Below are 24,544 nucleotides of genomic sequence, written 5' to 3' on the forward strand. Positions count from 1 at the left end.
AATTTTCGAATTAATTATTAAATTGTCTTGTTTCCACTCAGATGCACAGATTTATTTCATTTCACTTTATTATATTTTATTTAGCTTGATTACTTAATTTGACGCCATTCAATCGTGATTCAATAACTTTTATAAAAATAGAGCATGAAACACAACTTTAAAACTATAAATCGCAAAAAAAGTATTACTCTTCCATACTACAAGTGTAATAGTACAGAAAAAAAATATGACAAAGACACTAAATTATAAGCCACACAGTGTCAACTATTCTAATCTATAGTATCAACATCAACTAACAGTTTTCTTTCAGCGTCGTTAAAGGGTGCAGAGGATCGTTGGGTGAGGGACTGGCTAAAAATTTGTTTGCGTTAGAAATGAAAATTTATAAATTCTTTTACATTAATTAGTGTTTCACTAATAAAAATACTGACAATTTCTCGGTGTGTAATTCTAAAAATTCTCTTGTTATTATTTTTCTTATATAACCAAATAATTGGGGGATATTTTTCACTTAGAATTATCTAATGATTTATTAATTACTTCATAAATAATAAAGTAATTATTATTGTATAATTAATTATTGTATAAATTAATTATTTATTAATTGGAGAGAGCACAATTTCTAAGCTTAATGGAAGACTTAAGAAATTTATTTACGTTTTATTTAATATATTTTCTTAGCTTTCTTCTTCAGTAAATATACAAATATACAAAGACGTATAGCCCAAAATTACCCTGACAACCAGGTAGCTTCGCCCATAACCGTGCCAAGCTACCCAGTTAGGGGCCAAACAATTGTCTTTAAAATTGTAAACATCTAATCGAGCTTCAAACTTTAAAGACAATTTCTATTCGGAAGTAAACAAAAGAAACTTGAGAACAGTTGAAAAAAGTATTTAGTATTTTTATGAACTATATTTTTACCAGATACTCGTTTAAATGCTAGATTCTCGTTATTAAATTTCAGAAGAAAATTATTAACAAGAAATAAAGAAAAAAAAGGAGTACATATATAAAAATAGAAAAATTTACTTCCGATTTTTTAAAAAAAAATTTAAGAAATTCTTCTTTAACTAACAACGTTTGAAACCACTTTTAGGTAGTCACTAAAATGAATATGCGAGAGCATTTGCAAGACATTTGCAAAAATGGATATACAAGAAAGCATGTACTGTGTAGATATTTTTGATGTTTCAGAAACGTGAATTCTCGATATTTCTCGGAGTTTGAATATTTTTCAAGAACTTCTTCACTTATGCGATTGACGGGCAAAGCAAAAAAATTTCAAATAATATTTTTTTTTAATGTTTCATGGGCTGCATATACATTTTCTTTGTTATTTATATTATCTTCTGCGCTGCGAGAAGGTGCTGATTCGTTTGTCAGAATACATCTTAGCACTCTGAATAAATTCCTCTACATCAGCTTCTGTTCCGATCCTCATATTATATATTTCAGAATTAAGTACTATTTTTCTGTTTAGAGTTCAAAATTCCACTACATCAGTTTTTACTCCGATCTTTCTCCTAACATATTTCAAAATTAAACATTATTTTTCGGTTACAGGAAGAAATTCCACTTCATCAGTTTTTGTTCCGATCTTCTTCATATATATATTTCAGGATTAAGTACTATTTTTCAGTCAGAGTGCAAAATTCATGTGAATTTATAAACATACATTTTAGATTTGTGATATCAACACCAAAACAAATTAAAGACATGATTTTAACAAAATTTAACAGCATTAGATGCACCACTATTTAATATTCAATTAGAAATTTATAATATCAGTTGGTTTATATGATAAGATTAAAATAAAGTGATTAGAAAAATTACAGGCACCATAATAATTATTCCATTTATGACAAAATTACTCATATGATTTACAATTATAGATGACATTCACATCAGGTCACACGGTAGAATCTGCGGGCTTTGCAGTTGCCGAAGATGTTGACTCTTGACTACAGCAATTCTGACAGAAAATATCACTACCACGCATGGCGAACATAGAACCTGCTAAGGAACGCTGACAAGATTTGCAAACAAAACAGTCAGGGTGCCATTTGTAATCTTCAAAAACGTACAATAAATTATTCTCTCCTATAATGAAAAATAGACTTTTGTGTAACATAAACATGAAAGTCATAGTTCTTAAAGAAAAAATGTATGCACCCACATTTCGCCTCTTAAACAATTCCTTAATACTGCACGCATACTTTAAATTTGACAAACTTTATTAACTAGTTTAATTTCATGCACTAACTAGGTGATGACTTTAATCAATTTCTAAAAGGAAAACATTAATCTGAATTTTTGCAAAAGAAGGGAAAAAATTTCTTAAAATCTAAGGAATGAAAATCAATCGGAACTAAAAGGAATTAAAATCATTTTAAAAAACCTTTATTTGTCGAATGAAGTTGAAAATAGATTCTAAACGGTAGGCGCTTCTAACTATTTTCATCACATCTTTGATTTAACTTTGTAATGATGCATCAAATTCGGATTAAGTTTTACATATTTTTGCGCGTTACTAATTTGATACTCTTAATGACTACATTTTTTATCAGAATTTATAAAGCATACAGGATTTCCCAACAAATCCGACCAATTATTTAAGTTTTAAATTTCTTCAGCTATAGCTTTAAAAGTGGTGTCAAGCTTTAGTGGCTATGCAGTATGTATTTAATAAGAATCCACCTCATTCTTTTGATAAGGAATCTAAACACTTTTACCTGTTAGCAATTCTCAAAATTATACTCCAGAGAGAGAAATTTGGAACAAATGAAAAAATCACATCAAAACATAAAGCTTTTTTTAATGGAATCTAATAACGTCCTCGAAATGGTTATAGAAATAGTGAAATAAATCTATCATTTTTAGAGGAGACTTTGTGGATGAATAATGTCAAATTTTACAACAACAACAAAAATGTTTTTAGTTGCTAATTTTGGGACTGATTGACTGATTTTCAACGCAGCTTAAGCAAATCTTGAATATCGAAAATGAAGGTATCTTGTGATTTTTAGTTGCTCTTCTTTTTTTTCCTTAAGTTTATTCTGTTACTTTGCAATGTATAAATTCAAAATCAAACAGAAACCTGTTTCAAGACATGAAGGTTTTTTCTTATCTATAAGGTGTCCATTTGTACTAAATTAGTGACAACTTTGAATCCAGCTTTTTCTTCCTAATTCTCACGGTTTCCGATTTTAGAATGCTAACTCATCAGTTTATCTCCAGGTGGTGCTCTATAAAGTTCAATAAAGTAGCGCATGGCAATATTACTATACCTAGAACACCAATTTTATAGCTGTAGCTGAAGCAGTTTAAAATGTTAAGAGGACTGTTCCAGATTTTAAATGGCACTCTATTTATAAAAACGATAACCTTCTGTTTATAATTACATGTTTTTAATTGACTTATTCTCGATAATTTGAAGTCTTGCCTCGCTTTATCAATTCACACAATTTTTTTTATCTTCCTATACATTGAAGTAATTGTTCATTTTTAAGTATAATTTTTCTGTTTAATTATTGCCACTGTTATTCTTGATATCTCTTCACAAAATGTTTGGGGCAATTCGTGAAGAGACATTTCGTGAATCACTTAGAAATGAACTTTTTTTTCTTCAAAAAAGTAGCATTTCTATGGGATTCACGAAATATTTTAGCATGATTTAAAATTTTCCTCTTACTTCATAGTTCAGGTTTTAAACGAGAAGTCCCCTTTTACCATAGAATCTACTGTATAAGACGAATAATCTTCAGCTTATATCCTATATACTTCTGAAATTGTCATCGTATATAACAAGGAAATACCAAAATTTACGTCACCATTTGAACTTTTGTTAGTTGAATAAAGAACAATAATTGAAAATTCTCTATCATTATCCTTAAAAAAACGAGGGAAACTAACAACCAGGAAAGGTTGGATATTTTAAATCAATAAGGAAGCCCAAATCTGGAAACTACTTTAAATTGCCATTTCATTCCTAACACATTTCCTTGTTTATAAATGATAACAAGTCAATTTGTAACGAAATTGTCGATGGGAGGAAGCAATACATAAGTGTTTACCTAAGTCAATTAGTTCTCCACAAGCCTGACATATCTTATTCTTTTTCATTGCATAGCAAGACAGGCAGAACCATTCATCATCAACAGTTTTGAACGGTATGTCAGCCAACAGAGTGGAACAGTTATGACACGTAAAACAATTGATGTGATAGGGCTTCTTGTTGTGCATAACTCCTTGATCCTCAGTTATGGCATACTTGCATCTGTTGCACTTGATACCGAAATTTCTGGTGTAGCATTCTTTGCAGTAAATTTTATCATTGTGGGGTATGAAGCTATCAGTTCCAATAACTTTCTTGCAATCAAAACATTTAAAGCAGCCCACATGGTAGATGTCATCCTATAATGTTGAAAAACATAGTTTACTAACTACATATGTGTAAGATTTTCAATTTTTCTTCACTTTAAATAATAATTATTTTATAATTCAATTATATAAGAATTACAACGCAAATCTTGGTTTTTATTACATTATATTCACTTGGTGCGTGTAAAGGGCAACTACTAAACAATTTCTAGCGCCAACAGTAACATTTCTAAAAAGATGTTCTTGTTGTACCAATGTCACTTACCAATCTATGACGAAACATGTTGTTTTTTATTCCACGTAACACACAAATTAAGGGCATCAAGAAGTTCTAAAGTAGGTCAAATTTTGCTCCTTTTGATTCATTAATGTGACAATTTTTATCATTTACGGAATAAAACAACAAATTTTGAATAAAAGCAAACAATCAAACAAAGTCTAAAAGGAGGAAAGAGAAGAAGAAAAAAATAATTTTAAAAAAAATTATTATTAAAAAAAAACGTTATTAAGAAATTTATCTAAGTAAAGCAGATTGTTTACGTGTATGTACCGTGTACAAATTCGGGAAAGCACGAAGCCACCAGAAAGGGAAAAGTAAGGGATAGGAACCTGAAAAAAATTGTTAATTATGGTAATTTTTAACTCTAGGGAGTTAACGTCGAGCAATAGCATCATGTCAAACGATACTGCATATACGTATATAATCTTTTTTCTATAGGAAGGAACTTCTAAAAAACTGTTTTTTGCTTAATCTGATAACATAAAGAAAGCTACAGGGAAGGTATAATATAAAACAATTATGTGTTTTAGCTTAATTAATTGTATCGGCGCATGCCTTCCAGTTTTGTGCATGATTTCTTAGTGTTGATTAATACTGATTTATTGATCATTCATTTTCACACCGTACGAAAAACGGATATTCCAGCTAGTAATGCATATAAATAACTAGACTGTATTACTTTCATTCCCTTCAAGGTCATTTTACTAACTAATAGAACTGCTTAATTTGATACTAACACCAAATTTGGCGACTTTTACGTGTCCTTCAAACAATTCTCCACACCCTTTGCAACGCGGTGCAATATCTTCATTATAGCAGTTGGTACAATAAAACTTTCCTTCGTGTTCTGAGAAGTCTGAGAGAACTTCTTTACATTTCTCACAAGTGAAACAATTCAAATGCCAACACTTACCCTGAAAATAAAAAGAAATTTTCAATTCGCGTTCTAAATGTTCTTTAATACTGATTTCGATTAAATATGTATATACCTCATAAAAAAATAGTTTATTTTCAATATTAAAATATATTATTTCACTTTAATTAACTATACTAAAAAAATATAACAATAGAAAAATAAAATAGAACTTACTACGCAATTTACAGTTACGAGCTATAATTGCAAGCAGAATTATTTTTTTATCAAATAGGAATTTTATTGCTTCGAAAACGGGTCCATTAAAATGATTATTTAATAATTGTATTCCTGTATCATTTTAAAATTTTATTTTACGATAAATTAAGGGCATCAAGATTTTTTCTGGTTAACAAATTATTTTACAACAATGAGTTTTAATTTGTACAATTCACTTGAAGAAAATGTGAAGGCCGAAATTGCCACCATCTTAACATTAGTAATTAAAGTTTTAAGATGGACATATGGCGACTAAATTAATTATACAACTGGAAATGAAAACAAGAGATCTCAAACAAATATGGATTTATAAGCCAATATTTGTCTTTCGAAGAGAAAATCATGACTTTAGTCAATGTCAGTTGATAACGTGGGTTAGTTAATATTTTTCTTTACGATGACGACTATTGCTTTATTTTATTTATTTATTTTTTTGTTATGTATTTCACATAGTTTTTTTTTTCAACTTGTTTGTTTAAAAGTTAATTTTACACGTGATTACTTTTCAAATGTTTAACTAATTTTAATTTTAAAACAATATATTATGCATACACAAACATTAGTATTAGAGCCCCTGAATTAGACAGGCCGACTCATCATCTATTTTTGCTCCAAAGAGCTAACATAAGCACAATACTAACATAATGTTAACTTGCAGACTTTTTTGCTCCAATATTGCTTGATAGGTCAGCTCTGATAGTATAGGAGCCTTAATTAGTATGAAGGATTCATGGTAATGAAGAAACCATAAAGGAAGAGAGTAGCGAAAGGCAATATTCGTAGAATAAATCTATGAAGCTATGATTTAATTTCTCTATAACAACATAGTAATGACACTGACTCCATAGCTGAGATTAAAAACTATTCAACCCGTCTTTCACAAGGTCGTCTAAAAATATTCAAATTGAATCACTTAAATACCTTCGAGTGACGTCATCGTAGTAAATCGTTGCAATTGTCGAATCAGAAACTTATCAGATTTGACACATACGCGTGTCATCGCTTACAGGTATCCAATTAAATCTGATTTAAATCACATGGTTTACCATAACCACTTCACTTCTTCTCTAATGAAAAGTACCAAAAAAAGTATAGTGGGTAAAAAAAAAAGTTTCAAGAAGACTTATACTTAGCGTAACGCCAAACTCATCAACGCCAACATCAATCGTCATCATCAAGTAGGTTCTTGCAGAATTATGATCAAACCTGCAGAAGACTGCTATAAGCTATACTCCTTTATCTTTTGCGAAATGGATTGGGTAAATTTAAGGAAATTAATATGTAGGATCCTTTCCTTCAAGACGCGGATACGTACATAGGTTAGTAAAACCCTTACCCGTATAATCCGCGTCTGGAAACTACTTCCAGCCAACCTCAATCAATTTAGAGTTTCAAAAGAAAGGAGGTTACAATTTTGTTTACAAATATGCAGAAATATTACTTTGTTTACAAATAGACAGAAATATTAATTATAGTTTAAACAATATATATATGACGTATAGAAAGTGACAATAAATGAATTTTGGAAAGTAAATTAATATAAAGGGAGAAAAAAAAGGGTAATAAATAAATATATATATACACTGGTTATCATAAATTAAGGAAAATTCACAAAAATCGCGATAACTCAAGAAATTACACATGGAATTTTATGAAACTTACCCACAATATACAACACATAGTAAGGTATTAAACAACATAAAAAGAAATTATCAGACATTAATAGTAGTATAGAAATTAGCACATGTATAAAATAAACAAATTGGAAGTATCGGTTTGCAATAGAAAAAGTACCTTTAATATGGAATATGATTGCCTCTAGAAGCAATACAGCACAAACAGCGATGTGTGATGCTTTCAATTATGCGGTCTATCAGTTCAATAGGAAGTGAGAGCCATTGCTCTTGTAAAGCAGTTGCAAGCGTGGCAAGGGTCTGAGGGGGCGGATTGATGGCAGATACACGCCTCCCTAGAGCATCCCAAACGTGCTCGATAGGATTCAAGTCCGGGGATCGAGCTGGCCACTCCATGCGAGTAATTGTTTCCTGTTGAAGATAATCATCAACAATGCGAGCTCTGTGTGGTCTTGCATTATCGTCCTGTAACAGGAAGCAATCACCAATTGCCCCGGCATATGGGCGCACATAAGCATCAAGGATGTTGTCTCGATAAACCTGAGCATTCACGGTTCCCCTTGGAAAGACATGGAGGTATGTGCGCCCTCCTAAGGATATGCCTCCCCAAACACAGACACTGCCTCTTCCGTATGCATCTCTTTCACGGATGTTTGATGGATGATAACGGGTCCCAGGTTCTCTCCATATCAAATAACGTCTACTGTCACTTTCTAGACTAAACCTGGACTCATCCGTAAAGAGAACAGGCCTCCATTGATCTGACGTCCAGTGGACATGTTGTCGGGCCCACTGCAAACGGTCTCTCCTATGGCGTGATGTGAGCGGCGCGCAAATGGCTGGTCGTCTCGCATACAGACCACCTTCGTGGAGCCTTCTGCGCACAGTTGACGTTGACACCAACCTTCCGGTGGCTGCAGCAAGAGAGGATCTAAGATGTGTCGGAGTAGCGGTTCTATTCCTGCGTGCACTTAATGTCAAATATCGGTCATCGGCACTGGTCGTAACAGTTGGCCGTCCTTGACTGAACGTCCTAGATGCCGAATCTGTGGTTTGAAATTGCCTCCAAAGTCTATGAACCACAGATGGACTCACATTTAGCCATCTGGCCACTTCTGATTGACTCTGCCCTGCCTCTATGACTCTCCCGATGGCTCTCCATCGTAGTTCTTCAGGCAAATGATGCCTAGAGGTCATTATTACGAATTGGCTATCTCAGATTTTCAATGTCGCAATCACAGTAAAATTTGTGTGCTTTCTCTCAAACTTGGACTTTTATGCTCCAGGCAGATGACGTAAGCCGAGTGCAGCGCCACTAATTTGCATATTGCAATTTTACTCAGCTACTCTTAGTGGACAACATATGCAAATTTTGCACGGTTTGGCTTACTTTTGAAAGAGTTATCGCTATTTTTGTGATTTTTCCTTAATTTATGATAACCAGTGTATATATATATATTTAGTTCTCCATTAAAATTTTGATTTATAGGTATTAAATAATAAAAAAAAGTAATTAAAATGTTATTATAATAAATAATAAGTTAAATAGAAAAGTTATGTACAGTATTTACAACATATAGGTAAGCATTCCAAAATATATAATATTTTTTTTTTTATATATTTAAAATTTTAGAATATTATCATTATCAGAAAGAAAATTCATTACCAATAATAATTTGGCTTTAAGTGTATTGTTAGTTATGAATTGTTTTTGCCAAGTTGGTAGATTAGTGATATTCGATGCACGAGTATGCCATGAAGCTGTATAGATGCATTCCGTAAGATAGTGTTCTGGAGTGCCCAGAAGGCCGCACGTGCAGTGATCATTATCTGAGATGTTTAGATATTTAAAATAACATGGAAAAGGACCATGCCCAGTTAGAAACCAGATTTCTTGTTTTGATGGTATCGTCTTAAAATAATCTACTTTATTAATAATTTTATATAATCTTCTTCCCTTATCTGAATTGTACCAATAATTTTGCCAAATTTGTGATACAGAGTTCTGAAGTTGATTTTTAAGATGTGAGATCGGGAAGGGATATGAGTAATTTTGTTGTTTAGTTGTCGATAATTTAGCTAGGGCATCTGCATTTTCATTACCTGTTCTGTCATCATGTGCTTTAATCCATGAGATAAATATATTTGTATTGAGGAGTAATTTTTGTATTTTAGCCGAGAGTGAATTTTTCGTGCTTGGGTTGATTATAGAGTATAATGCTGCTTTAGAATCCGACCAGATTGTATATTTTTTAGATGCCTTAAATGAAGTCTGTGATTTGATGAATCTAATGCATTCTAAAATAGCAAGTTGTTCAGCTTGAAAGACTGAGTTGTTATTATTAATTGTGTAATGATTAGAATGATTTATGTTGAAGAATGCAAAACCAGTTCCAGTATTTGTTTTTGAACCGTCTGTGAAAAAATTGTATGGATCTAAATGATTATAGTTTTTATTTTCTTCTAAACTGATTAAATTAGTGATAGACTGAGAGGGGTGAAAAATAGTTATTGTTTGTTTTTCCTCGTAAGTACTGTATTGATAATTTATATTGTTATAGGAAATGTCTCTTTTAAGTTGAGTTATGATTATTGAACACGACAACGACGCAATCTGTTCTGAGAGAGGTGGGAATCCAGCTAAGACTTGTAGAGCAGCTGTAGGAGTGGAATGATAGGCTCTTGTGATATTTAGAAGAAATTTCCTTTGGATTGAGTCTAAAGTTCTTGATATTCTAGGCGAGATTTTTTGTGCCCATGCACATGAACCATGGGCTAAGGAAGGGATTATAACAGTTTTATATATGAGTTTACGAGCTCTTTGGTTTATACCCCAGGATTTTGTATTAATTTAAAAAAGAGAAGTGAGTAGTTGGTGTGATTTCTCTTTCAGGACTTTAACATGTGGACCCCAGTTAAGACTCCTATCTAATATCACTCCCAAATATCTGAAATGGTTCTTTTGTGAGATTTTTTGGTTGTTTATTTTGAAGATTGGACCCCTGCTTGAGTTGGAGAAATGGATGAAAACAGATTTGTCTATTGATAAATTGAGATTATTACTTGTTAGCCAATTTTGAATAATATTGAGTGTGTTGTTAGTATTAATTTCTAAATCTCTTCTTGAATTTCCAAACGTTAATAGAATGATGTCGTCGGCAAATGCTTGTATAATTTGATTGTTCATATCTGTATTGAGCAAGCTATTGATTAAAAAATTCCAAGATGTCGGACCTATGCAAGAACCCTGTGGGCAACCTTTGAGTATATGTTTTGTTTTGAATCCTTGATTTGTTGATAGAATAGCAATTCTATTTCTGTTGATATCTTCTATCATGTGACATAAATTTTTAGGGAGATTTGAAGTTGAAATTTCTTTATAAATTAAATTATATTGTATATTATCAAAAGCGCTTTTAATATCAAGGGAAATGGCTGCGACATGTTTAAAGTTGTTTTTGAGATGCTTTAGATTATCTAGAAAATTTTGAAGTGCATGATTTATAGATTTGCCGAAACGAAAACCGAATTGTTTGTCTGATAAAATTTTATATTTTTCTATATAGTAGTTTATTCTCTTGGCAATAAGTTTTTCTAGAAATTTGCCTAGACAAGGGAGTAGTGTAATTGGTCTATATGATGATAATAGTTTTGGATTTTTATTAGTTTTCAAAAATAGCAAGACTTGCCCTTTTTTAAAATGATCTGGAAAGCATTTGTGTAAGAGACATTTGTTGAAAAATTTTAGAATTAGATTACCAAAAAATAGAAAAAGCTTTTTGACTATTATGTTATCAATACCGTCGATGCCAGGGGCTTTATTATTATTTAGAGTTTTAATTAAATTATCTAATTCATTGTATGTAAAAGGTGGGTCAAGATTAGAATTTGGGTAATGGAAATTATCTATTGGGATTATGTTATTGTCTGGGAAGAGATTCTCTAAAATATGTGACGCTTCTTCTAAAGGTGAGTTAGTGTTAAATATATCTGTAAATATAGAGGGATGAGGATTTGTCTTAAAAGATGTTTTATAGTGCTTTCCAAATGTATTGTTGGTGTTTTCACATAAAAATTTCCAACTATTATATTTAGCCTTGAGAATTTCTTTTTTAAAATGGGCTCTTTTAAGTTTATAGATGATTTTGTATTTGGAAATTTCGTCTTCTATTTTTGAACGTTGGTATCTTTTCCTAGTCGCTTGCAGTTCTTTTTGGAGTATCAACAATTTACTATTCCACCCTGTGGGATTTGATTGCTTGTTAAATGCTTTTGTTTTATACGAAAGCTTACAAGAATTAAAAATTTTATTGATTAAATCGTCTGTGAAATCGTTTAGTTGTAATTGAGTGTTTATGTTGTCTAAATTACTATTTAATTCATTATGAAATTTTGAAAAGTTTTTCTTAAATTTGTTATGATTACCGTATTTTGTTTTAAATATAATAAAGGATGAGAAAGAAAAAGAATTGTTTAGTTGGATTTTGATGTATTTATGGTCAGAGTTTGTTTCTGTGTCTAAAACTTCCCAATTCGAATAGTTGAGGAGCTCCTGACTATTTGTTAGCGTTAAATCTGGAAAGGAGGAAGATCGAGTAGTAACAAACGTTGGTGGAGCGTTTTGGGTGTTTAATATTTTTAGATTGTTAGAAATAATAAGTTCAAACAGTGCATCTCCCCTGGCATCAGTGTTAGCGTAACCCCAGAAGTCGTGATGTGCATTAAAGTTCCCGCAAATTAGAAGAGTAGAGTTGTTAGAGTATTTTGAGGTGTGAAAAAGTAGATCTTTAATTAATTGATTTTCATTGTCCGAAGGGGAATTATAAAATGAGATTAAGATTAGTGGATCTGGGTTGTTGCAAGAATTTATTGAGATTGCTACTGAATTATTCAATGAAATTAATTGTAGGGGTATTACTGATTTATTGAGAATAAAGATATCACTTTTTTTGTCAGTTGAGTGAAAAATTTTCCAAGATAAAGGGAAGCTGAGAATTTTATTTTTGGGACAGTATGGCTCTTGGAAGCAAACTATGTCAATGTCGTGTTCAGTAACTGTCTTTTGTAGTGTAGCCATTGCTGACTTACTCCTCTGAAGATTAATTTGTAAAATTTTTAAATTATCAAGGTTTGTTGAAATAGTGAAATTTTTAATTTGAGTAAGATACGAATTATGCATCAGAGAAAAGATAGCTTAAAGTAGACCTTTGAGCACTCCAGAAGAAAATTTTGACTTGATAAGAGGATGTTAAGATGAAGTGAAGGATAAAAAAAATATGTTAAAAAAATTATAAATTATATTATTATTATCGTAAGTTATTATTATTTTGTAGGAATAAATAATTAAATTAATATCAGTTTCCTTTTTCTTTTACTGTTAGTTAAATAAAGAGAATAGTAAATTAAAGTTTTGAATGAAAAAGAAAAGAGAAAATATTTGAAATGTAAAAAAGTAAGAAAATTAAGGAAAATAGAAATTAATAAAGAACAAAATTTAAAAAAAAAAAAGAAATAAAAATTTAACGTATATATAACAGTTTTTAGTCTGCGGGCTTTAACTTCGAAGTCTGTTTTGGATAGAAAGTGTCTTATTGTCTGAGTTAGTACCTCAGATGCTGGTTTGAGAAGATCTTCCGCTGATGAACTTGTTGTTGTTTCTTGAGATTGTCCAGTGCTCTTAGGTAGCTCGGGCACGCTGGATCCGCTGCGGTATGATGGTAGTTGAGATTCTTTTTGTAGCGTTGGTTTGATTCTAGACAGTTGATACACGAATGTGTTTCATTTGTGCAGTTTTCTTTGGGATGATTTCCTCCACATGTCTCACAGGATACGTGATTTTTACAATTATCTTGGTGATGTCCAATGAGCTGACAGTGTCTGCAGCGTAAGAGGGTTATCCTTTTCTTTATGTAACATTTGTTGAAACCAATATATATATAATTTATGTCAAGTAGATGGAGAGCTAGTGGATGCGAGACTTTAAGGATAACGTGTTTTTTGGTTTCGTCAGTTTTGTGTGAGATTGATTTTATGATGTTCACTTCGTCCAAATCATCGTGATATTTAGAACTTTGCTTGATTCTGTCCAATATTTCCTCGTCATTATGGGTTGTTGGTACATTAAGTATAATGAGTGAATTCAATCGCTTGACTTTATCCTTAAATGGTAGTCCAGTGTTTTTTATACATTCTGTTAGTTTGTCTTTGTCGCTGTTGCTGTAGAATTTTATCTCCACTATCTTATCATTTTTGTACATTTTCTTCACTATTGGCTTATTCGCATTGGTCGTAATTGTTTTCATAATGTCATCTGTTGGGCAGTCTTTGCTAGCTAGTAAAATGATTGGAGCAGGTGGAGGAGGTCTTTTAAGGACTTCACTGTACGTTGGTGCTGTATTCCGTAATTCTTGAATCTGTTGGGATAGTTCGTCTATTTTGTTCCCAATTGTAGTTAATTGATCAGATTGTGGAACTAGTAAGTCCTGTTGTGTCTTCTCTGTCAAGATTTCCTTTATACTACGAATTGCATTGTAGCAGTTTTCACGTTGGTATTTTGGTAGAGTAGGAGATTGGTCTCTAACTGTGTGATTGATGTTTCTTATAATTACAAGTAGTAGTTTATCAATTGGATTTTTGGCATCCAAACAGGACCAGTCTTTTTTGGAGTCCATTGTTTTAGGCAAAAGGCTGCGTTGAAGTGTAACAATATTTATTTTGTGGGTGTTTTTTTTTATGCAATGAGAAATGTGGCGATGATGAGTCAATCCCAGTCCCCAAAGAAGCCCCCAGAATGAGCAAACTTTCAGATTAAGAAATAAATAAAATCTGTAAGAACTTAAAAAGAAGAAAGTAAGAATAGTAAACATTGGGTTGTGAGTATTGTGTTAAATTACAGTTATAGAGTAGCAAGAGATTGGTGGGAGAGAATCTTGATGAAGAAATTAATGTCATTATGTAAATATCATAACAGTGGAGGTGTTCCATCAATTAGAGTTAAGAAATTAAAAGTTGGGAATGGAGAATTTAACCATTCTATTTGTTTATTTAATTTGTTATTTCATTGGTCCTGAAACTTTGGAAATTCATTTTAGAGTCTGGTGGTCGGGAGCGAGTGATTTAACTATGTTTTAATATTAATTTGAAACAAACGAATGTTGTTTTCGAGGTTTGTTTAATGATTATGTAGAGAACTAAGAATTGTCAAAATAGGGTCAGGTGGTCGGGAGAGAGTGCTTGAATGACCTTAATTATTTGTTTAAGATAATCCTAAGTATTTTGCCTGAATGGTTAAAATATTGAATAGAAAACAAAGGAAATTAAATTTGGGTCAATATGTCTGGAGCTATTGGTTAAAATTTTTTAACTCAAACAGAAGCAAAATTGATTCATAACATTTTATTAAAATTCAGTGAGAAATAAATATAATGACCCAAACTTATGTATGAGTAGTCTTAACATGGCACTAAGATATGTAGAAAAGAAAAGATATCTTTATACTAGGTGTAAGCATTGAATTTCAAAACTATTATTTAACATGGAATATACATGATCTCATGTTATTAGGCTATTGCAGTATTATAATGATAGAAAAAAACAAAAGGAAAAGTGAGCTATGAAATTGAATGATAAAAAGTAACTGTATCTTTATTCATATTATTTATTTTGATTTGTTATGTGATAGAACACCGATGATTTTAAGGAAAGTGGATATATTTTTAAAAAATCATAGAAAATCGTAGAAATGGGATAATTAGAAGATATTAATTTTATACAATCACAAACTATTTAAAGTATTATCTATTATAAATTTAAGATTAACATTAGTTTAACGACGTTTAAAGCCAATGTTTAAACTTTTGCTGATCAATAGTATAGCGAAAAGCTATGTTAAATACAGGACACATAAAAGTAGATAACTGTTTAAAAGAGAACCAGGCGACCAAAATTAAAATATATATATATATTATAATAGGAAATCGCTTGAGCAATGTAAAAGAAATATTTTGAGGTAAAAATGAACTAGTTTAAGTAATATTAAACGGTGATGAATTTGGCGAAGAAGTCGCTCTACATTGGAAATCATATAAACATGGCCGCCGGGTACTCTAACCCTAATTTGATGGAACAGCTGAATTTAAAATGCTCATTACTGGAAAAATAGCTCCTGCAGAGGCCAAAAAAGACTCACCTGAGATGCCTTGGAGAATTACATAGTGATTTTAATAGAAATTATAGAAAAATAAAGGAAATACAATTGTTTTATTTGAAGATATTTAGAGCTTGTTATGGAGACGTCGTTCCCTTATGCTGGCTGGAGCAGCTCTAATATGTAGGATCCATACTATATCCATATTCATATTCCTTTTCACTCCGAATTGGAGCATAGGGCTTCTATCATAGCTTTTCAACTCACTCTATTTGTGGCCAAATATTTTGCCTCTCTCCATGTCCTTCCTACTGTTTTCAATTCGTTTATTATCGTCGTTTGCCAAGTATTTTTAGGTCTTCATCTTTTTCTGTTGCACTGAGGGTTCAAATCAAAAACTTGTTTTACTTTAAATTTGTCAGATTTACGTACAACATGGCCCACCCATTTCCATTTGCGTTTTTTAATTTCCAGATCAATCAGTTTCTGTTTTGCTTTTCTAAGGACTGATCATTCATAAGGATTTCTGCATCACGAGTTTTATGGAACCACTTAATACGCAAGATTCCTCGTAAACAGTTGTCAATAAATACTTGAAGATTTCTCGTGTAATTTTTATTGCTATGCCATATCGCAGATCCATATGGTAGGAGAGATTTAACATTAGTATTGAAAATACTAATTTTTGTTGAATTTGTTGTCTTTTTATTTCTTCAGAATTTATTGAGAATAGCATAACTGCATCAAGCTTTGTTTAATCCATTTAGTATATCTTCATCAGTTCCACCTTTGTTAATTACACTTTCAAGTTACGTAAAATTGCTTACCTCCTTTAGTTTATTATTTTCTAAAAATATGTCATTTAATTGCTTAGGATTAATTTTTAAAATTTTATTAATATATAAAGGATTATTAGAGCTTAAAGACTCTATGGCTCTGTAAATAATTACGAAACTTTGTTATCGGTAAAAAAAGAAATGTAAAAATGTACTTACATCATGTGTGATATGCTGACTACCAACTGCAATTCGATTTCCGCACTTAGCACAGTCATCTGCAAAATACTTCTCATAACATTTGGAACAATAGAGTTCATCATCTTTCTCAAACCCTTTATTATTCTCGAGTGGAAGGTCGCAATCCGGAGAGAAGCAAAACAAATGATCTCGATGGTAGAACTTCTCACGAGCTTGAGAAAATCGTAGCGCAAAGATAAGTTCGTCACAAGCATGACATCTACACAACAGATACAGAGAAAGAGATTAGGAAATAGATATAAGATACAACATCCCGGAATTATACATAATTTCTTAAAAAAGTATCCTAAAACCAAGTGTTCCCCTTAATGTGATTTTTTTTTTATTTATGATTACTAGCAGCCTTTGGCGACCAGCTAAGTCTCCTTTCAAAATTATTTTGTACAACATATAAACTTTTATGGTAACCAAACCGATTGCACAGCACAATTGCATTTAAATACTCTTCTTCATCTCTCCACCAACCCTAACACGTTAAATCGTTTTAAACAATACGCAACGCCGACCGGCCTGTGTAGGGGGCAGGGAACTGTCCTTGCCTCAGAAAGGTCCTGGGTTCGAATCCCGGGCAAGGCATGGATGTTTCTTTCTCTCTGTGTGTGTTTTATGTCCTTTCTCCTTTGTGTGTGAATGTGACCCGCCCTATAAACGGTTTGTGGTAGCGTGAATGGCGTGGCGGAAGTCGAATTCCTGGCCATAGATGGCGCCACTGAAAAGCAGGAGCAATCGCACCCCCACTGCCTAAACAGGCATACAAAAAAAACAATACATAGCCAAATCATTTTTATCGTCTAACTGTTGCCCACTTCTTGGCCCGCACAGAAGTACTATCATTTCAATTTCAACTATTTGAGTAACTAAATAGGGATGTCCGCGATATTGTCAAAGTTCTTTTTGTATAGAATTTTGAAAAAATTTTAAATCTGTCCAACAGACTTTAAATCAAATAAACCATCGAATGTATGAGTTCGGGACATTACTGTATAATAAGCATCTGAAGTACTACTAAAATTATTTCTGTCTCTGTCGTGAGGTTGAAAAAACGGTCGGCAAAATCGGTCCTGAGGAATTGAATTTTAAGTAAAATTTCTTTAAAATTCGATTTCTCAGAAACTATTGAGCAGATTTTGTTCAAATGTTGCGTTTTGCCACGTAAAATTACGTTATTTAAAATGATGTGAGACATTGTATGCGCTTCAATTCTAAATATTTTAAGCTATTATTAAATAGAATAATTTTTAAAAAAATATTTACTAAAAGTTACTTTTTGCGTAAAATTATTTTTGGATAAACGAATTTTATAATTCCGTGTAAAAAAATTTTCAATTCACTTAAAAACTTCGCGAGATAGTGCAAAATAGACATAAGGTAAAATTAACATTAAGTGGTCCACACTTCGAACCGCTCTCCTGACCAAATTATTGGGACTGTAATTCTCAGATTGCTGTTACCCCCTACGTTGTGGGGTCATAAATCCGAATCAGTATGCTTATTCAGAAAAAGTAAGTTTTGGGTCGGATTTCGTAACGTAAAATACAGTTTGCACTTATTAATTAGCATATTTGAGGTCACCCCCTTCAGCTATTAGGATTGGGTCCTATAACGTGTACATCCGATCATAAGATCAAAAGTTATTCAGTGTGGTCCGTTTGTTTATTTATTTGTTTTTGCGCACTGTACACTGCTACGGATTAGCTTGAACTAAATAGTTTAGGCTTTTCAAATATCAGAAATTTTTACAAGTACATAATCATTTTTAATACTAAAATAAAAATTAAATAAAAATTACCTCTTTTTCAAAGTTTCTGAAAAATGGCGAACACAATATACAGTTCCCTTTGTATCAGAACAATGAATCAAATCCACTGTGTATTCACTGCACTTATTGCATAAAAAACAAGCGATGTGAAATGCTTGTGGATTGGTATGGGTTGGCTTTACAATTAATTCACCCTTTTCAAACAATGTCAGACATTTTGGACACTGAACAGTTAAACCTGATTCCCATTCCTGAAATCAAATGATCAATCCTCATTAGTTTCAACTTATGAAAATAAAATGCGACTATAATAGTTAAAAGTATGGCGTGAGCCTTATTGACTTTATGAAACCAATCAGGTTCTTGGTGCTTGGTATGTTCTTTATCTGAGAGGGTTAAGACGTCATGGCGGCGACAGGTAGGTCTAAGTGCTACAGCCAAGGAAAACACTGCACATTTTTTTCCTCTTTTGCCTTCAAAATAAATACAATTCTTTCACTTCTTTTTTTTCTTTCGATCGGCGACTCTAGAGCTATCCTCGTTTCCCGACGTCATAGTTTTGGAAATAAAAACCCAAAATCAAAATGTTATACTCACAATAGTAATAAGTACAGTAGGGTGGCCGTAAGAGCCTGGTGCATAGGACACTGGACCCATGTCCAAGAGGTCGTGGTTTCGATTCCCGCTGCCCGAAGACCCTCTGTGCAGTAAATGGTTACTGATGAACGCTAAATCTGTCGGGTCCCAAAGTCCTCCATGTTCCCATAGCAAATCAAGCCTCTGGGTGTGAGCCACTTTGGCTCAGGAGATAGAGCGTTCGTGATGGCTGGTCGATACAAATCCGCTATGGCTGGTTGATACGAATCTAAATCCGGCTTGCGCCGACCACAGTGCTGATGTGGAATATCCTCAGAGGAAGACGGATCATCAGTACCTTCGCCATCAGGCTAACCGTGGGTGGCTCTTGTAGTCTTCCTCTCCATGTAACTCAAATGCGGTTTTGTTCCATCAAAAAGTTCTCCACGAAGGCAGAATTTCTCCCAATACTTGATCCAGGAGTTCCTTTGTCTTCTGGATAGGGTTCAAAATTACAAGGCTAGGGAATTGAACATTAGTAATCGTAAACCAAAAATTAGATCGGCTGTTGAACGACGGTTATAACAGAAAAAGTACAGTAGGGTGACTCAAAAGTGATTGAAGCTCGAAAGCTTCAATCACCAGGCCATGGCAAATCCAGAAGTGTGTGGAAGCGACGATCGCCATCCCCATCGCAACTTTCAAAGTCTCTGGTGGGACGTGGTGGTCTGATCTGGTCTGATGGGGTGATCTAATGGTGGGACGTTTTCAATAAAAAGTAAGCTATAGTTAACACTTGGTTGTTGGGTTTTTTAAAAAAATTGTCTGCATTTTTAAGGTCATTTTGGTCATTTTTGAAATCTGGAGACCAATAACATGAAAATTCAAGAATCAAAGTGACCAACAAAAAGTATCAATTGAAAAAAGCTACGATGATTCATAACTCTGTGTCAAAAAATGTTCATAATTTATCTAAGAAAACAATTTTAAATTAATTTGAATGCTTCAAGTAGACAAATAAAGTGGTTAATACCAACCATAACAGAACCAAATTTTAAATATTTGCTTTTGAGATTCTGAATAAAGGACTTCAAATCAGCTTGGCATTCTGGCTCCACGAACCGACAGTGGCTCTCTGACAGATCAGTTATGGGTATTTGTTTGAAAAGGCCCTTCAGTCTGTTTAGTGCACCTTCGGATCTTAGCTTTGGCACCTAATAAAAGTAATATATAGCATAACTAAGACATGCTTTAAATAAATATTTTGGGTTTTTTTTTTCAATTAAATTTAAATTTACAATCACAGATAATCAGAAAATCCTGCGTTTTGACCTTATATTGCAATAGTTGAATGGTTGATTAGAAATAGGATAACGCTCCTCAGCAATATATAAGAAATGTTATAATTTCTCAAATTACCCATTCAGTTATATTAATTTATATTTTTATTATCGTTATTCGTTAGATAAAGCAAACAGCTACTTTCTAGAAGAAAAGAAAACTTTATAAAAAATTATGTAGTGCAAAATAAACTTTTAAATCTCGATTCGTCTTACCATGTCAACAGGTATTTCTTTAAAATAATCTTCATAACGATTAGCAGGACACTTTGGTGGAAGCCAAGAGTATACAGAATCAGAGAGTGGATATGAAATTTCCTGTACATTCGCTATATTTTGGAGAATTTCTTTAAGATCAGAAATATCTTCGTCGTCAAAGGCATGATCTTCTTTAGGATTGTAACAATGAACACAGAGCTTTCGTCGAGGTAGTAATTCAAAATGATCACACGCAGGCTGTTTTTCCATTCAAATGGCGAGAAATGTATCTAATCTGAAACATACGTATTTCAGTTAAACAAATACACATATGGTTTACTATTAACCATTATTATTTTAATTTTTTTATTATGTAAGAATATGTTAATCTCGTAAATATATATAGTTTGTCTAAAGTAAGAACTTCCCTAGCCATTCGTCTGGAGCCGTGGCTGTAACTGTGGAAACGAGGTATAATTATATCAAGTGTGGGATCAATGTTTAGGACAAGTTTTGGATCGGGGTGGCGAGGGAAAGGGAATTTTTTTTTCGGTTTATTTTGTTAGCCTTAGGCTGAGAACTATCAGCTTTTGGTGAATGTCGTGGAGGCTAGAGAGCGGGGGCTTGAAAGGCGAGAGGACCATTTGTCAGGTCAGCTGAAGGGGAGATGATAAGTGGTAGATTTATGAGGAATTAGAATGCTGAACGCCATATCTTAACAATTTGTTTTTGTGAAATATAAAAATTTTTTCAATTTGTTTTTGTGGGATATCTATTTCATTGAGGGACGAAAAAAGCTGCTAGCGGGAAGCTTTAGAGTGAAGAAAAGCTACCCTCCCTGAAATGCGCTATTCTTGTTTTCATAGCAGCAGACGACCTCGGACTTTGTGGTGGGGGGAGTTCTTACCGAAGACACACTGTAAGTAAGTTTGCACGTATGTATTTTTTCAAAACAACACTTTTACCTGTATTGCTTACGTCTTTTGGAGGCTTTATAATTAGAATTTCTGAAAATTCATTTGAAAATACTGTCTTATGATCTGATTGGAATAGGAAAGCACAACACTCACTAAATTATCTTCAAAGAAATTATTATTTATCTTTTTGAGAAATCGGGAGCAATTGATTAATAATTAGTGTTTCATTTGTTTGTTTTTAATTAGTAATGAGCTTAGAGCTTAAATGGATCGTTTTGATTTCGTAATCATTTTCGTTATACTTATATAAAGTTAAATAATTTAATATGAGCGCGATATTATCAGATTCATTCTCTCAAGCATGGCAAAGCATTTCAAAATTATTGTTTTGCTTAATTGTGCTTCTTCCCACTTTAAAAATTAAGTAATTTTTTTATTAGCAGAACTACTAGCTAGTAATTTATTTGCTAAACTAATTATTATTCATTAAAAAATATTATATTATATATTTTGGAGTTAAATATTAAACCGTAATATAAAATTTTGAAAAAGTTAATTGCATTATTAAAAGAAAATATTTTTAGTAGGAATTCAGAACTTGAAATTATTTGTCCGAAAACTTTCTTTTGTGCATTCAAATTTATCACATTAACATACAATAAAGAAATTTGGCGCATGTTATTTAAAAAAAATTCACTCATCACTGAATTTAATACCAAAACGTTATGAATTAATTTCGGGGAAGGCAATTTTAATGAAGTGTGCAAAAAAGATTAGATTTATTCGATTACAAGGTAGAAATTAGACGAAAAAGGCAAAAACAACATATTATAGGGATCGAATTTCCGACCTATTATTGTTATAGTTTTGATGCGCCTACAGAAAGCAATTTTTAATGTTTGGAATCAAATTCTTGGCAGTACATAACACTAGACAAATTAATAGTATACTTTGGTTTTTATCAATAATTTAAAGATACAAGAGTAAAACATAAATTCATTACTTTTTAAACATGATTTTATTAACATGTTATATGACTATTTTAACATTTAGGAAAACCCGTCCTATTGTATGTGATAAATTTTTATTAATACGATCCCAATTTTATATCCAAACAGAAAATTAGTGTAAGAAAAAATCCTCTATCATTACTTACCATCATTGTTTACACTTATTTTCCAGAATAAACTTAAGTTTTACAAACCTTACTGCGCATAGCTTACATAAGTTTGAAATTATGCGTCATCGTTGCGTCATGCGTTGTTGTTGTTGTCGTAGGCTATTAAGAGGACGCCTTATCCGAGAAAAATTATTTATCTCTTAACCCCCCAAAAGATCCCCCCCCCCTCCAACTAGAACTTAAGGCCTGGTTTCTTAGGACAGGACGCCGTCAGCTGGAAATCAGCGCTAACCTCTGATTGGTCCATTTGTGAGTTTGATAGTATACGTCATCGAACGCTCATCTTGAACTACAATTACCGTCCAACTCAACTGCAGTTTGATTACAACGTGACGTTAACCACAGAAGCAATGGCGGACAACATCCTGTTGCACATTGAAATCAGCCAAGATTTTGATTTTGACATTAAACATAGCTTCTTCATTAAACATAGCACTCTTCATTTAGCTCAGCTATAATGTGTTTTTTCTTGGACAAAGTCATTATTTGTTCTCTAAAACACTGGTCGACAATAACAAAATCAATACAAATTCAAAATAAATATTTGTTTACGTTATTAACGCATGCGCAATGAGAGATAATGTCTGCGTTGGACCGACTGCTCACGCTGAGCTAACAAAAAAGTTTTTTTTTGGCGTCAGATCTACGTCAACTTTCCGCTGACGCCCAGATAAGGCGTTAGTTCTAAGAAACCAGGCCTTGAGCTAACAAACCAGTATTTTGTTGGCGTCAGCGTGACGTTGACGTCCCGCTGACGCCCAGATAAGGCGCTTGTCCTGAGAAACCAGACCTTTATACTTCGATTGGTAAATGAAGAGAGGACAGGCAAGAGGCGTGGTTTAGGCTCGATTCGCAAATTTTTTTAGTATTTGTTCATCTTTCTCTGATGATAACACATTTCATAATTGAAGAATATAATAACGAATTATTTCTTTTGGAAGCTTGAAATGTATAGTTTGTGTACTCAAAAATAAGGATTTGCTGAATGAATCTTAAAAATAAAAAATAAAAAAATAAAAAACGGATTTCTAGAAGATAACTCGATTACCGATAATTCAACTCCATTAATAATTTAAAATTTGTCGTAAAAAAAAAAGTGAATACACTAGAATAAACTATGAAGTTTCAAATTCTGAAAGAATTTTTTCAAAATATCAAAATGCAAAAAAATTATTTGGAAAAAACATTAGCTACTGGCATTGAGAGGGGAAGTATTGCGTCCTCTTTGCATGGGGTGCGATTGTGTTTGTTTTCAAGTGGCGCCATCTGTTGCCAAGAATTAGACTTCTGCCATACCCATACATCACACCCGTTTATAATGTGGACTCATTCATACATCCACATATCGTAATTTTAACCCGAAGAAAATGATCAACCTCCAATTCAGTACTCCTAGAGGTATAATCTGTTAAGGGAACGTGGCGGACTTTGTGACCTTACAGATTTAATGATCGAAATTTTTTAACGCTATTATAAAACTCTCACATAAACCTTCTGGTTTTGATAAAATTGCAGATATTATTTTATAATACATACAAACTGAACTCTTTAAAGATAATTCTATAAGTATTATTTCTTAGAAAATAGCATTGCAAACTGAAAAGTAGGGTGAAAAAATCAATTATAATAATTTGATTTAATTATACATTTAAATGTCACTTCACCCTCCAGAGCCCAGTTTGGGACAGCTCAATTATTTATTTTTTTTTTTCTAGTCCTATCCCCTTACACCCCACTGTAATTGTAATTAAATAACTCTTCTTTTCACATTTTTGATGGTCAATAAAGTGCAGTAGAAGAAAATGATTATGACTTTTACAATCTAATACGTAATTTCTTAAATATATTCAATACAGTTGCAAAAAAAAAATTTTACTTTTCTTGAAAAAGAAAAAAAAATTGTTTATATAAATTCTTGTACTTTAATTTTCAATTTTTGAATATGAATGCTCAGATGCAGAT

At 32.4% G+C, this 24,544-nt stretch overlaps 1 protein-coding gene across 1 annotated transcript; it reads right to left on the reverse strand.

Annotated features, from left to right (window-relative positions):
* Nucleotides 1-1,912: 1,912 nt before the first annotated feature.
* LOC139425631 (prickle planar cell polarity protein 3) lies at nucleotides 1,913-21,595 on the reverse strand. The gene is made up of 8 exons (XM_087149584.1): nucleotides 21,451-21,595; nucleotides 20,504-20,780; nucleotides 19,985-20,161; nucleotides 18,402-18,622; nucleotides 16,571-16,811; nucleotides 5,401-5,577; nucleotides 4,077-4,416; nucleotides 1,913-2,103 (listed from the first exon to the last, which is right to left on the reverse strand). Exons 2-8 carry the CDS (start codon nucleotides 20,753-20,755, stop codon nucleotides 1,913-1,915), a joined length of 1,599 nt encoding a protein of 532 aa, XP_087005710.1. The 5' UTR covers nucleotides 20,756-20,780; nucleotides 21,451-21,595.
* Nucleotides 21,596-24,544: the final 2,949 nt, after the last annotated feature.

The sequence above is a fragment of the Parasteatoda tepidariorum genome, chromosome 8 (genome assembly GCF_982258835.1).
Source record: "Parasteatoda tepidariorum strain Cologne lab strain chromosome 8, Ptep-v5.0, whole genome shotgun sequence".
In the NCBI taxonomy this organism is placed as follows: domain Eukaryota; kingdom Metazoa; phylum Arthropoda; class Arachnida; order Araneae; family Theridiidae; genus Parasteatoda; species Parasteatoda tepidariorum.

Excerpts from the sequence above, each read along its gene's own strand:
- LOC139425631 (XM_087149584.1), bottom strand. The coding sequence starts at position 20,755 with ATGGAAAAACAGCCTGCGTGTGATCATTTTGAATTACTACCTCGACGA. Across the intron at positions 20,162-20,503 it reads AAGAAATACCTGTTGACATG|GTGCCAAAGCTAAGATCCGA; the intron begins GTAAGACGAATC and ends TACTTTTATTAG. Across the intron at positions 18,623-19,984 it reads TAAAATTTGGTTCTGTTATG|GAATGGGAATCAGGTTTAAC; the intron begins GTTGGTATTAAC and ends ATTTGATTTCAG.